Source organism: Pezoporus flaviventris, unplaced genomic scaffold, assembly GCF_033815535.1.
Source record: "Pezoporus flaviventris isolate CSIRO_AGI_PZ_B2104156 unplaced genomic scaffold, CSIRO_AGI_Pfla_v1 ptg000006l, whole genome shotgun sequence".
NCBI lineage: Eukaryota > Metazoa > Chordata > Aves > Psittaciformes > Psittacidae > Pezoporus > Pezoporus flaviventris.
Genome location: NW_026892554.1, coordinates 12,527,800 through 12,543,141, shown reverse-complemented (window position 1 = coordinate 12,543,141; position 15,342 = coordinate 12,527,800). Strand labels below are relative to the sequence as shown.

General features: G+C 35.3%; 1 protein-coding gene across 4 annotated transcripts in view; it reads right to left on the bottom strand.

Moving 5' to 3' along the window:
* Nucleotides 1-15,342, bottom strand: part of DMXL2 (Dmx like 2) — a 53,677-nt gene that overhangs the window by 5,309 nt on the left and 33,026 nt on the right. For 3 of the 4 annotated variants that reach the window (XM_061446944.1, XM_061446945.1, XM_061446947.1), the window contains 16 exons: nucleotides 14,181-15,277; nucleotides 13,046-13,237; nucleotides 11,616-11,692; nucleotides 10,631-10,761; nucleotides 9,687-9,935; nucleotides 7,808-7,989; nucleotides 7,343-7,476; nucleotides 6,395-6,480; nucleotides 5,968-6,169; nucleotides 4,810-4,927; nucleotides 3,928-3,990; nucleotides 3,460-3,546; nucleotides 3,259-3,380; nucleotides 2,390-2,528; nucleotides 1,724-1,784; nucleotides 1,508-1,635 (listed from right to left, as the gene is read on the bottom strand). In XM_061446944.1, the coding sequence (XP_061302928.1) occupies nucleotides 1,508-1,635; nucleotides 1,724-1,784; nucleotides 2,390-2,528; nucleotides 3,259-3,380; nucleotides 3,460-3,546; nucleotides 3,928-3,990; nucleotides 4,810-4,927; nucleotides 5,968-6,169; nucleotides 6,395-6,480; nucleotides 7,343-7,476; nucleotides 7,808-7,989; nucleotides 9,687-9,935; nucleotides 10,631-10,761; nucleotides 11,616-11,692; nucleotides 13,046-13,237; nucleotides 14,181-15,277 (3,068 nt within the window). The remainder of the gene's footprint in view (nucleotides 1-1,507; nucleotides 1,636-1,723; nucleotides 1,785-2,389; nucleotides 2,529-3,258; nucleotides 3,381-3,459; nucleotides 3,547-3,927; nucleotides 3,991-4,809; nucleotides 4,928-5,967; nucleotides 6,170-6,394; nucleotides 6,481-7,342; nucleotides 7,477-7,807; nucleotides 7,990-9,686; nucleotides 9,936-10,630; nucleotides 10,762-11,615; nucleotides 11,693-13,045; nucleotides 13,238-14,180; nucleotides 15,278-15,342) is intronic. The other variant, XM_061446946.1, reaches the window with a different exon arrangement.

The following is a 15,342-nucleotide window of genomic DNA, read 5'->3' as shown; positions in this document are numbered from 1 at the left end:
CTTACTGGAGTCTTACTTCCTGAGAGTAAACAGCTGACCAGGAAAAAAACCTACCTAAGCCACCAAACCATATTAAATAATGACTGTCAGGTACAAAACAGTAGTTTAGAAGCCAAGTGAATTCAAGTGTGAATTGTTTAATTCACATATCTAACATATCTAACTCTTTTCTGGAAATTGAGGCTTTTTAGGTGTGGAAGCTTATCTTTCAAATCCCAATAATGCTAAAGTTTACACAGGCATGCTTCCTCCATAACTCTACTTGAAAATGCTTAGTGAAGTAAGATGCATGACAGCGAGTTATTAAACCATGATAACAGTTATGGAAGGACTCTACCATATCATGAATGGTAAAATGACTGAGTTATATTTATTAACCAAAATGTATAGCAAGTAATACTGTATATGCTATACAGTGTATTCTACACCTGCAAGTATTCTTAAAGGTTTTTTAGAAATATTTAGAAGTATTTTTTATATTCTCTTTTTAGTTAGGTTTCATGAGTCCTGCCTGAGTAACCCCAATGTGAAACACTGGGAACTAGTACATCTCAATTTCTTGCTTAAAATTGATTCCCATGTGATGTTAACATTGCAATGACTCAAAATATAATCAAACCACTAATCTTTTTAAAAAAAGTTTAAATGAGATTTTATGCTACCTGAAAATAAGTATGCTGGGAGATACTTTATGTTTCCAGCTATTTCTAAACATTGCCCTTCACTGCTTTATTGCTATCTTACAGTCAAGCCCAAAGTCCTTTAATACACTTTTTATGGCTTTCAACTATAATGAGGTTAAATAGTTAGTAAAAATGCAGACAAGGCCTGCTAAAATAACAGAATGGGCAACATGAAAAACTGAAGAGGTGGATATTCGTCCCAGTTTCTTTCTTTGGCCACTCTGCTTTCTGCATCTCATATACCTTGGGAGTCATTTCTGGCCAAAGCATATGGTGTGTTCTCCTTCTGCTCTCCCCTGTACTGGAGTATATTTATATTCTTCAAACTAACACACTGTATTATGTGTATCTCCTAGGTAACGTATTGTCAAAACTTGGTCTTGGCCAGAATGGAAAGTGTGAAGCACTCTTGAAGACCCATGCCTAGATTGATATAAGTTTGCTTCTATGAAATATGTAAGCTCAGTATCATTTTAATGTTTAATTGAAAAAGTTCACCACATAGGAATACAGATCTCAGAACAAATAGAACAGAAAGTCTGAAAATGCAGCAAAAGGGATATGGGGTAGCAGTGTAAAGCTGGCAGAAAAGAAAGGAGAATAAGGGCCAGCATTTATTACAAAGCTTCCATATGCAGACAAAATGAATGGTATGACACTGTGATATCATTTTAGGACATCTTAACAGTTTGGTGCATCGCCAGTTAAAACTGCTTTTCAGGCTACAGCACAATCAAATGTTTCTTAAGAATAAAAATAAACAATCCCCCCCGCCCCCCAAAAAAAGGGGCAAAAAAGAGAAAAATTCTAAACATTGTACTTACTTTATTGCCCTGGGAATTGAAATACATTCTTGTAACCCTGGCATTCCCAGCCTGCTGGAAGCATACCAATTGCTGTGGCCTTGTCCACTCAAACATTCTAACACTACCATCTTGTGCTCCTGTAAGATCTAAGATTAAGATAGATGTTCATTCATTAATACCCCAGTATTTTATACAAAATTATCTAATCTTTACTAGTAAATATGATTCACTTACAATACTGATGGACTGGATGTGAAGCCATTCTCTTGACATTATTCAGATTTCTTTTAATAAGCTTCATATAAGACAAATAAAAATTAACATTATTTTGAGAAAAAGACACAAACACACTCTTAAATTATGTTTATACTACTACATGGTGAGTCTCCTCCAGTTAAAAAAAGCCTGTTAAGCTAAATTTATTTGCATCTAATTATGTTTAGTGGCAGTATAGTAATTAAAGCCTGTTCGTGACATAACATTTTTAGACATGAGAGTTCAAATAGTATTAACGTTATCTTCTATTATACGAAGAACTTTAGCACATGCTGATGTGTATGCTTTTGATATTGGTCCCAGTGCAAGAACTTAAAGTTTGGGCTTGTGTGGGTTTCAGTTGGCCTTTGTTGTTTGTTTGTCTCCAGAAACTAAACGTCTTACCTCAAAGTTTCCATAAGAAAAACCTGACTGCCCCATTATTTTCTATGTCACAATAATTCTATGCCACAATAAACAAGAAAATGCTTAGTTTGGCCTTCTTTTGGGCCAGGTCTTAGTCACTGTAAGCCCTTTATGTCAACACTGAATTAACAGTATGATGACTTGTGCACACTAGGGGTCTCTACTAAATAATACACTAAAAAAAGTAAGTCTTGAGCTGCATGCAACAGAAGTACTTACCACACCAGCTCCTGTGCTAGTTTGACCACTGCCTAACCATGGCATAGATGAAGAAGGCTGTATCTGAGTCCCTCCAAAAGATGATGCAGAAGACTGAGCTAGTGTTGTGGTAGAGCCACGAAAGTCAATATCATCAGAACTGTAAAAGAACAGCAGTGCTATGGTTTAAACAAGTGTTTCTTTTCTACCAGTACTGTTTGGTTATCTCATTGTCAAGTGCTTAATGGAAGTGGGTAGACAAGTGATTATGATTACTGCACTTACATTGTACAAATGCTTTCCACATGTCCCAAAACTATCCGTGTTTTAACTTCAACAGATTGTCCTAACTGTGGTAGACAGATGTTACAAATATAAGCTCTTTTGAGAACAATATTGTTGGAATATTTCTGACCTGTATCTCTTTATGTAGACCTGTTCTGTTAAATGGAGCATGGTAAAGATGAGTGCTTGGTGCAGCTGATATATTTACACTTCTCAGCACGGTAAAGGAGGAGGCAGTAATTCAAGCCATTGCATTATACAACTAGCATTAGCCACTACAACTAGCCTCAACACTGCAATAATGCAACTGCAGTGTTTCTAAGGTAGCACTTCCTTTATTAGCTCATGCACCGTAAGACTTCACTGTGCAGACATGCCAAAAATACTCAAACCCCTCAAAACCTTAGTTTCTCGATTTGTAAAGCAAAGACAGTAACTATTCTTTTGCCTTTCCTCACTCCTTTATACAGCAATCTGAAACCTAGTGAAGAAGAGTAATCTACTTTTTTTTTTTCTTATGACTCACTTGTGCTCACACAGGTATTATATATGCATCCTTGCAGTAAACCAGTACTCTTAATACAAGCACAAAGAAACAATCCTACCTTTTAGACTCTCTGTCATATTCTTCCCCAATCCATATAAATGACTGAGCAGCCAGTAGAGCTGAAATATCAAGTTCTTGAACATCATGCGTAGATGCCAAAACAATTTCACTGCTGTTTGCCTAGCAGCACAAAGAGAAAGTTTATAGTAACTACAATTAAGGTATTTTATTACACTTATTGTAGCATTTGAGGGCTTACCTTATTAACTGCAAATGCCATTATCATATCTGACTCTTTGTGAATGATTTTTGCTTTTCCTCCAGGGTAGCCAAGATCTGCTTCAACCTACAAAACATGTGTAAGACATTGCAATTAGCATGAAAATCCATTTTGTAGCGGTACATTCAGACTGCAAAAATCTAAACAAAATTCATGCAAGAAAAGTTCAGTGGCCTCAGCATTGTTTAGGAAGCTAGACTTCAGACTTCTCATACTCTTTAGTGTTCTAGAAGCCGAAAGTTTTATTTGAGTGTAAGAAACACAAAGCTATTTACAGGGTGTTCACTCATCCCAATTATCAGGACATCCAAAGATAATTCACGGATTAAAAGCCTGTCACACAGACTACAAAGAACATAGAGCTTCTGTTAGTCACATTAGAGAAAGAAAAGCCAGTTCCACAGAACTTTTAAGAATGTGCTAGAGGTTTGGGAGAAGGGATACTACCTTGTTTTTGTGATCTTCTGCTACGCAGTTTTGTTTGACCTGCTCCACACGATCTTCTACAGACTACATAACATCACACAGTCACAAACACAAAACACATGCACAAACAAATATAAAAAAAGAATGAAACATTCCAAACTAGATTTTAAAGGCCACTCTGTCAGTAAATGATGACAAATGTATTTTTAACTTTTTATAAAAGGCACAGAAACTAAGACAGGAATCTAAACAAGCTCTGTTTAAATGTAATGCCTCCTAGATGAACATAAAATGTATGATGTAGTAAATAAATGGAGGAGTAATACACACACAAACTCCATACTTACAGGAATTCTTAAAGATACTAAGTAGTATACTTATTCCCATGGTAGTTATGTGTTGGTTTAAATTTTCAGTTAGAACTCATTACAGTTGTAACTGGTACAATTTGTAAAGACCTGTATTATATATTACTATATAATATTATTTTTATATGTATATATTACTCATGCATATATACATATACACAAAGCAATAGCTCATTTAATTTTTTTCAATATGACACACGAATATATATGACTACTCAAATTTTTTTACTGAATACTTAATGTTCTGTTTCTTCATGAGGACAGCATTCAAAACCATGTAAGGTGAGATATGTCTTGTCTAAATTATCTGGTTTAGTTGATATTTCAATAACAACATGACAGCCATGTTGATTAAAAAAAAAAATCCATAGACTACTAAACGAAAGGAAATTGAAATACCAACAAAAATGGAAAGAAAAATTAAAAGAAATACTGAGGAGACTGAGGAACAGCTATAATTGAAGGGGATTTTGTTCGGTTGTTTTTTTTGTTGTGGGTTTTTTTTCCTAAGAAAAAAGTTACATCCTTTGTTTACCTCACTTTGTTTTCTTTTCTTGGTGAATATGTATCTTATGAAAGTCTCCTGAAGAATTTCTTGCTTCACAAGAAAATGCCAGAGCCTTTTTGCTGGAAGTGCTGAGTAGTCCTTTGATCTGGACAGAACAAAAGAAGGGGGGGGGGGAAGGGAGGGCGGTGGGAAGATAAAGCTTCAACATAAGTATAGCTGGACAGAAAACAAAAAAAAAAATCTAAAAAAAACTCTCAATGCCTTTACATGAAATTCTGAAGAAAAAAAGAAAATCAACCAAAGTTTAAGATCTAATTTGCTTTCAGCAAATATTGAGATACTTTTTTCTTGCATTTTTTTTAAAATCCACACTATGTTACTAATTTCCAAGTACTACACTTTAATCGGCTGACTTGCATTTATGTTTGTATTTGCACTCTACTAAAACTGCTTTTATGTTGGAGGTATGCTGGCCCTATAGAATTTCCTTATGTGTTTCTTTCAGTATTCAAAAGAACTCACAAATATTTAGCTCATGAACCAATAAAATTCACTGCCTCATGTCTGAGGATGAACGCTTCTAAAGAAGTTAGTGTGTGTCTGTAAAAATTATTAAAATCCTATAGCAGTATCAACCATAAGAATCCAAAGTCATTTATACTGAGCAAACCTAAAATTGCATTTTAGTATACTGATAAAAGCAAGCTATGTTTGAGTTGAAAACACAGCTCACTATCTGCCTCTAGGGATACCTGCAAGCATGACACTGACCTAAACACAGAAGGACTGGCATTACAAGCACTATACTATAACTTGCTTTCTCTCTTCCTCCTGACATCTTGCATGTACTATATAACTATCTTCTGCTGCTGCTAAGGTAAGCTGGGAAACAGCTGCTACTGGAGGAATAGTAAAAGAGGCTGAATAGGGTCTTCCCATAGCAGCCATTGCCCTTGTCCTCCAAGTTCTGCTCTTCCTATTTTCTTTTCTTGCTGCAGTTGTGAAAGGTGCAGCAGAGTAAGTATAGGCTGCTGCAGGAGACAGCTCTATATGAAGGCTCAAGGAAACATGGGGAAGTGGTTTCTGTAAAGCATTGGCTAGAACCTTTATTTGGCTGTTTAGATGAAAATACTCGTTAGTATTCATATGATCAAAGAATGTGGTTTTGCTGAAAAAAATCCTTACTTGAATGGTGTGTTTTCTGGTTCAATCATTGCTTTATTGCGGAGAATAGCTGGTCCTGCACCTACGACAACGTCACTAGGATAAGTATTGATGTAGTTTGGTGGTGGGCCTTCAAACTGGTCCATTCTCTCTTGAAGAATCTGTTCCCAGTGTTCCAAATTTTTTATTACAGCAATGCCCAATGGTGATGTTACAGGCAGATCTAAACAGAAATATTAATAAAGTAAGGCTTAGAGAAAAAAAAAAAAAATCAATGAAGTTACAGTATGTATAAAAATCCCCAGAATAATACAACCATAAAAAAAAAGAAAATGTACTTGCAGTTGTAAAAAATTATTATTTAAATTTAAAAATGAAAATAAAAAGCAAAGTCTGACAGAAAGCCACTTATACAGAAAACTAAGATATAAAGCAGAATTTAGCATACCAGCTATTTCCAGACCAGCAATGGGAAAGAAGTTCTTAATATTGTGCAGAACTAATTTTACCATTGTCAGATGTAGAAGAGCCCAGCTGTATAAAAAAAAAGTAGATTTAGTTTTATTAAAACATTAACACTGTTACCTGCAGAACATTTTTCTCCTTCTACCAGGTACCCAGATTAGAAGAACAATAAAGCTGTTCACTGAGGTTTACCAGACACAGAGAAATACAACTGTGCAACTGTTAGAGATGCCTCCGAGGGCACCTCACTGTAACAAGCAGTGTCCCCTTCTCTCTTTTACAATCCCAGATTATTGTACTCTTCCCCCAGATAAAAGCATGTGCACGTGCAAGCCTCTCTATGACTGAGAATTAAGTACAAGCTTCCTGAAATGCCTCCTGAAATTCTCCATGAAATCATGATGAATACAAGACATTACCTGAGTTTGGTATTCATGGTAGAAGCTTTCACACAGAAAGAGTATCACAGATATTAAAGATGCAAATCCTATACATTATAGCTGTAATGACTAATAAGAGACTTGAAGAACACATAAAAGAAACATAATTTTTCTCCATTTTTATAATGATCAAGTGATACATTTTATTTCATTTTATCTTGCAATATTTAATCTTTTAAGTGTTCTATTCAGTCTGCCCCTCATTCAAAAGCTAAAAAGCATGTCTGAATTGGGTCTTTGTGTCTTAAAAATGAAGATTTTTTTGACCTTTGACTTCCTAATCCTGTTTTTTTAGGCAAGTAAATTTAGAGCTGTTACTGTGATGAGAAATTGTCACTTGTGTAATCCCACTGCCACAGAGAGGTCTACCCACAGTACTAGAATTATTTGACTTAAACTGGGTGGTGCAGAGGACCTGTATTTTCTTCAATTTGGAAGCAAAGGTAAGCACCTGACGTAACTATTCTGAAATAGTGGTAATTTCTGCTAACCTGTAAGAATTGGCATCTCTGTGTTCCTGGATCTGTGTATCAGAAAGGAAAGCATCCTCCTCTTCCTCCTCATCACTGTGAAAGCTTTCATCGGAGTCATATATAACACCACTGTCTGATAGAGGAAGAAATGGCTGCAACGCAAAATAAAAGTCTGCTATAAAAGCTATTTCCTGATCTCTCAATATTCAATTCTTACTTCAGTTATCACTGTCATAGATACTACTTAGCTGATAAGTAAGTTTCCCTAAAACAAAAGTGGCAAGGGGAAAAGTGTTAATATCTCTTATTGGCCAGAGATACATTTTGAAAGTTGAGTATAGACTTGCAGGCTCTTCTATTACAAGGATAATATTCTGTGGCAGACTATGAAAAGCACTCAAAATTTTCATGTTATTTTTATACTTTAAAACTGAATAAGAAGAAATAAGCTTTTATAAACTTAATTTTTCCATTTTTAATTACCTTTGCCATAAAGTAGTCCCACATGCTGAGTTCTGGAGGGATAAACTTTTCTTTGTAAAAGGGTCTTTCTGCAGGTACAGGTGGTGGTACAGTGCTATCTTTTACTGGTCTTCCAGGCACCAGCATTCTCATATTAAACCGACGGCGATGTTTATCCATTTCTTCTGATGGAAGAGGTGGTGCTAAATTCAGGTAATTCGAAAAGCTGATGTTACTACTGCATCTTTAGAAATGACTGTATCTTCTAATCAAAGCAACTAAAACCACTGTTATAGGAACCAATTTCTACCATTTTAGAAGTCAAAGCCAGCCTAAATAAAGTAAGTGTAATTATAGAAAAAGTTTGTTTATGATGAATTCAATAACTGTGGCATTTATACATTAGATATATCATGAGAAATAAAATTTTATTATCTGGATTGAGTTCTCAGGGGATGCAGCTTCTAAATAAAAAAACTTTTAGCTGAAAAAGTTTTAATAAAAAAATTAAAGAATTTAAGAACTTTTGTTGAGAAATAAATGTAATGTATAAAATTTCACTAAACTGTAAACTGCACGAGTAGCAGTAGTTATTCAAAAGATAAGCCAAGGAATTCATGGCAAAGAAAATTTGAATAGACACGCTTTTTGACAACTGAAGTCTATCAAAAGTGATATGATTTGAAATGTCTGAAGAGTTACCAAAATATTAATGTGGAATTTGGTTTTCAATTTGGTTTTGACAACTGAAGTCTATTAAAAGTGATACGATTTAAAATGTCTGAAGAGTTATCAAAATATTAATGTGGAATTTGGTTTTCAAAGTGTTACTGACCAGGCAACATTGAAAATCACACTTACTTTATTAAAAAGGAGCTAAATATTTAAATATTATTTTTCTTTTTAAAAAGCCACTACTAACATTCATCTACACTGCAAGTTATTACAAACCTTCATTACTGTCCTCTGAAACATCAGAAGCTGTAGCAGCTTGTAGGTTAAAGGAAAACAGAATACATCTCACATGAACACATGGCTTTATATGTTATTCATATTAACATTAACATCTTTTGAGAATAACTACTCTAAGTAAGTTTAAGTTATTGCATGGATGCCAAATATCTATTGTACATACTTATAATGGTGCATTGCCTTATTATTGTTTGGTTTTATATTTCAGATATGGAACATTATTTTTTGCCTAAGTTTCAAGCCTATCACTATTTTGAAAGTCTGTGTGACATGGTTTTCTGTACTGTTGCAGTGTGAAGTCTATGACAAATGGTTGCATTTGCTTTTGTCTCCATAGCCTGAATTCAATCTTCATTATTGCTTTTTGCTGTGCAACATTTTAAGACATGCTCACCTATCTTTGCAAGATTTCCTGGGTTTAGTGGAGCTTACATATGCATGAATTGTTTTCCAACAGATGAAGTTGATATTTCTTTTCTGTGGTCTTGTGCAAGGTGAAACCGTATCTTGCAATGGAAACTGGTTCCAGAAATATTGCCTTCAAGTTACTGCAGTTGTTAAACAGTAACACTCATCTCTAACATACACAAAACCATAGATATTAACACTGATTTATACTGTTTTTTTGCTAAAAAAATGGTGCCTGAAAGGCCTGAAAAGTGTTGTAAGTAAGCATATCATAGTTATATTAGCAATATAATAACAATACAGTTTTTATGGCAAATTCAGAATGTGCTGGGTGCCATTACAAAGGACAGTTAGAGACTAATTTTTTTCTGCTTTTTAATTTATGTAACAGTTTTCTTGCCAGTAAATATTTAAATTCTGCTTGCTTTTTTTGTCTTTAAAAGGAAAAAAATCTGTCCTACTAGGTTACTAAAAGGAATGAAATGCAAATCATTAGTGTGACCTTCAGAGATCAAGGTACCTGGAATATTTTCTGACTGCCTTCGAGGTTTTACAAGAAGCTTCACTCCTCCACCAAAAACAGCAGCCCACATTCGATTGTTCAAAGGATGAGCTGCTAGTCGAAATAATTCGTTACATGAATTAGTTGCAAGGGCATGTATAAGGAGACTCAGGTAGACAGCTACAACAGCTTCACAAAGTAGGATGTTTAACTTTGGTTGATCTTCATCCTGAGCTGAACTTAACAGATTTATAAGTGAACTCACACCTGGAAAGAGAAAAGAGGAAAAGTTCTCTGTTAAATGAGTAAAAGTGCAAATGGAAAAAAATGTTTCACCTCTGCATTTTATGATAAACATATGTTAATAACCACAAATACTTTTATTCGGGTGAATTGTACTATTGATACTTTCCTTAAATGTACTATTGATACTTTTCTTAAAATCATAAAGATCAAAATTAGAAAAAGCCTTCTTGGGTTTGGGACTTCTGTGTTGTTGTACCTCTCTGCAAATACGGGCAATCCAGTTTGCCTATGAAATTCCTGCACTGTTTCCACAATTGACCTCAAAAAACTAAATTTATGCTCATATATTGGGAGTGGTTGTTTTGATAGCTATACCATATAAAGCATAGATGTAAGACAGTACTGTGGAAACAGCTAACAGAATTAGCTTTGTTGGGGGTGAGGCAGACTGGTAGAAAACATTTTAGCATGACAAATTATCAGCTTTCTGAGTTTATCTTAAAGATCGTGGTCTCTCCTTCAAGCAAGATGTTTGCCATATAGAAAGTTTATTTTTGTTTGTTTTGTTAGGTGAAAAAGTTAAACGCCATTATTACTTTGAAAACTAAATCGGAAGCACACATCACTGACCATCCATCATATTACAGGGGAGTGAAATTATTTTGAAATGTGGAGCTGATCCAGTGGTGCCAAAAGTAACCTTATTTTTGTCTCACCAGGCCACTGAGCAGGAGATGAGCTTGGAGTTGCATGCTCTTCAATGCTTTCTGTCCTCAGTCTGCGTCGATCGCTCAAAAGCAGTCCTTGATAAACCATCCCTGTAAACTGATTCGTATCTGCTTGAAGGCTAAATACAAATAAATTTTTTTCTGATGAGAAAGGATTTTAGAATGTTTTTGTACTAAAGTATAGTATATATACATTCTTGTCATTTTAATCAGAAAATACAACATTTAAAATTCTATGGGATTAAGTCAAGAGTTTTAGAATCTCACAGTATACAAAATACATTGTGTATTAAAACTTGAAATGTTTTCATGTGGCATTATCAATTTTAATACGTTTTGTGCATGGCTCCAGGTATGAAAAAGGCTTTTTCAAAAACTTTAGTGATATGTTTGTTCTGATATTTATAGCATTCTGTTCCAGTTTGGAATCCCTGGCAGTGTTCAAGGCCAGGTTGGACAAGGCCTTGGGTGATATGATTTAGCCTAAGGTGTCCCTGCCCGTGGCAGGGGGGTTGGAACTAGATGATCTTAAGGTCCTTTCCAACCCTAACTATTCTATGATTCTATGAAACCTGACTTCAGTTAGGTTTCAAGTGTTTTCCCTGCACCCCTAAACAGCAATGAATGTGCCATGGAAAGCCAGCATTCAGTTATTTTTCAGAAGCCTCCCAAGTTGGGGGCTGGAACTAGATGATCTTAAGGTCCTTTCCAATCCTAACGATTCTATGGTTCTAAGTGAGAGTGACACCATATTTTCCTACTATTTATCGGAAAAAATCCAAATGATTGGTGTTACCTAATCTGCGTAAAACTGATCTGGCATGTCAAAGCTAGCAATATGTTAACTGTGCAAGTATCTACACCCATACACAGATATTTAATCCCTTTCTTCAATGCATCCATGAAGGATTTCTGTTTTAGATACACAAAGTATACTCCCAATATACGACTGTAAGAAAACTTCCATTTTTACCTGTAGCTGTGGCTGTCACATAATGCTTGATAAATGGATGCAGAAAGTGAAGCTGCTAAAGAATGAAGCGTGTACACCTAAAATAAAACGAGCCAATAAGTTATATATCAAAGGTGAGTAAACCTCAATTCTTTCTAAACAGCACTGGAAATGTGTGTATAGAAGAACATCCTAGTTTTAAACCAAGTGCAGGAAACAGAAGTTGAATGTTCCTTTAAGTTTAGAATATAGTACTTTGAAAAAATCACAACTGCTTGTTCAAGCTAATCTGACTGCAGTCAAAACCTAATATGTCAAGTTAATTAACTTGATTCTAACACAGAACTGTTGCATTGAATGAGTATGTGGAAGGAGTTATTAAGTATGTCCTATTATGATAATGAATTTGATGGGATGGTTCCTGGACGCCGTATTACGTAACATTACAGTTCAGTGTAGTAGTAGTTGCTCAAAATACATAAAATACAAAAGTTTGTGTTTTATCTATTATCTCTTTTTTACCTGAGTTCTCTGCTTACAAATTTCCAGAAGTCTCCAGGAATAATAAGAAAAATACTCTGTTATTGCCTCACAGTGCAACAGAAATATTCCTGTTCTTAAACAGAAGAAATTCAAGGATTTTTTGGAAAATTCGGTGAAATCCACAGTGTGAAGAAAATGGTACTGTCAAACTGTTAAAAATGTAAACTTTTTTAAACTCACCATGTGTTCATTTCTATCTTTTCCTACCATCTTTCCATTTAATCAAAGTTAAACCTTAGACTAAAGCGATGAATTATTCTAATTGTTGTTTTGCAGTTAGGAGGTATCACCTTTGCTTTCTGAATTCTCTATTAAAAAAAAATGCATGTGAAGTAGGAGTTTCTAGAGTAAGAAAGATGCTTGCTGTAGTATAATGCAGGATGGAAAAAGAGTAAACAAATACAAGAGAAAATGAGACTTAAATGAGCTTTGGTTACAGTTTTAGGAACTTTACTGCCTTGAAGTGGGACAGCTCACTTAGTTTCCTAATTTTTCCCTACTTTCATCTCACCAATAGGTATTAAAATTGATGAATAGGAATACTGACCTAAATGTACAAAATAATGATTCAGCTTTTTACTAATTTACTGTGTCAGTCTCAGGCTCTTTGACATCCTAACCCCCAAATATACTGACTCTGAACAGAATTCAGTGTTTTAGTGAACATTCACATTTAGAATAGTTTCCCGAGAATGGCCAGAACTTGGATGAACTAACTGGATTCAAAAAAGGTGTCAGAAAGCAAGTGGTTAACTAGCATTTTCAGTTCACCAGACTTGAGGGAGAAAGTCAGTACTGTGAAAGGGTAAGTTGAAAATTTAACTCAAACACCGCATTTTCTTCTTCATGTGCTCATTGCCCATTTTATAAAAGAAATCATTTAGCGTTTCCTGAAAGCTTTTCGTTACCTTGACATCTTCAATATGAGGGTGTGGTGGTGATTTCATCTGCACAATAGTGTGAAGAATATCATGGATGTGGTTGTTTAAATACAGCACAGGATTAGCTATCACCGTTTTTGTGGATGCTATGCTCGCAGAAAGCAACGGTAGTGTTGTGGGTAGTGGAAGAGGAGACTGAAGCTGTTTTACAGTAGTTTCCTGTTTAAAACAAAAGATTGTATTTAATGATACTGCTGAGGGAAAAAAAAAATTAAAAAAAAAAAGGAAGATAATTTTACATCTTAAATGTTTTTCCGGGGTTATTTATCCTCTTCCATTGCTGTCTACCCAGTATAGACAAGATTTTACTGTGACTGATGTCAAAAGTATCTTATTTACTGTAACAACATGGATCAGACCTGATGGTGATATTTGCTGGAATACCTTTTCATTTACTGCAGGAAGAGTATTTTTATGTAGTTCATTAGGAAGTATTAGGATTGTCTAATAAGAAACATTAAATAAAATGCATGTGCAGTAGAATAAGTTGACATAATACTCACTGGTCTGAGTTTAATAACAAAATCAAATTTGCATTAATCTGAGCTTCTCAAGTGGAAACAACATTTTTTTTATTTTATCCTTCAAAGTACACGCTAACCTTAGTACCACCAAAATAGTCGTCCACTGCTCCTATGAAATGTGAGAAATCTAGGACTCGAGCAGATAATCTGATACTGCCTGGTATCACATTATCTACTGCAGCTTAGTTTAGCCATTAGCATTTGCTGGAAAATATCTCTTTTTCTGTGAATGTAGAGAATGCCACAGTAAAAGGGAGCACTACCCTGTCTTAATACGATCTGCTGAGTCTTGCAGCTAATACCTCTTTCCTTGTAGCTCCCTTGAATGACTTGCAGAGGTGCAGGGAATCAGGTTTTGTCAGATTTCAGTAACTGTGAATTTAATTTAGTGTGATCAAAATCAGAATTTCATTGGAACACCTATATAATGATGCAGCTCCAAGAACATTAAAATGATCATGAACATTAGACTTGCAGAATGTGAGAAACATCTATCTAGGCACAAACTTCAGCATTTGACAAAACTGACAGTCCAGAACTATTCATATTTGTGAACAGAAATTAGTTGAATGTTTTACCTGCTGTGACTCTTGCAGCAAGAACTTCAGCTCCATTCTTACTGATGCTAAACCACCACCTTGTGCCCCATGAAGACTACAATAACTTAGAAAAACTCTTAGAAGAGCTTGGTTCTTCTGCAGCCACCACTTTCGTCTTTCAGCATGTTCTCGTTTTGCTTGTAACCTGCGTCTTTCTATCTGGTGCCGTTCATATGAACCAATGTCTGGCTTATCCATATCATCGTGATCAAGCAGATCCCCATTTACTTTGGTATACATTTTACAATAGTCTTTGCCCTCTGTATCATGGTTGCATATTTCATGCATAGCAGCAATCTCTTTTTCAAGCCAGTTGTACAGCTGAAATCTGAGCTTTCCTCCATCTACTTCATAACCTGTAGCCAAAGTCCTCAGTTCAGTCATAAGGATCTTCAAACAGGCTCTGAACTTCAGTTGTTCAGCAATAACATCAACCTCAGTATCTCCTGCATCACAAATCTTCCCATGTGGTGTTTGTGGGACGTTGGTGTCTGAGGTTCTCTCATCATCTTCTCCACTCTTCAAATCAGATTTTGAGTTTTTCATCATTATACCAACATCCTTGTCCTCTTCATCTGACTCATTTTTGTCTTCACCCCAGTCAAGAGTAAGGGGCTCATCATCAAATTTTACTGCTGGCTGACTCCAGTCAAATTGTGCTGAAGATTCAACAGTATTTTCCAGTGCAAAGGAAGTTGAAATTGGCTTTGACCAGTCTATATCACCACTTCCAGCACCCTCCCTTAGGGCTTTGGAATCTGAAACACCAGCCACTGTTGGAGTACTAGGTGATTCTTTCTGTGCATCTACAGTAGACTTTTTTCTTACTTTTGGAATTTTGGAAAGGACTTCAAGGGCTAGTACAGGGCAGCCCACTTTAAAATGTGCATTTGCAGTAGTGAAGAATAATTTTCTTTCTATAAGATTAATTTTATCAGCAAAGCTTTTCTCAGTTTTTAGACCTAAGGTGGCCAAAGTCCCTTCTGGTGAACTGAAGTATCTTCGGATGAGCAAAGGATGTGTCCGAAGATAATTGTAAAAACTGAACACCACAGGATTACATGACTTGACGATAACTAAGGAATTAAAGAGATATGACAGCTATTGAAAATGGCTTTAAAATGGTACTATTCTGTTTTGC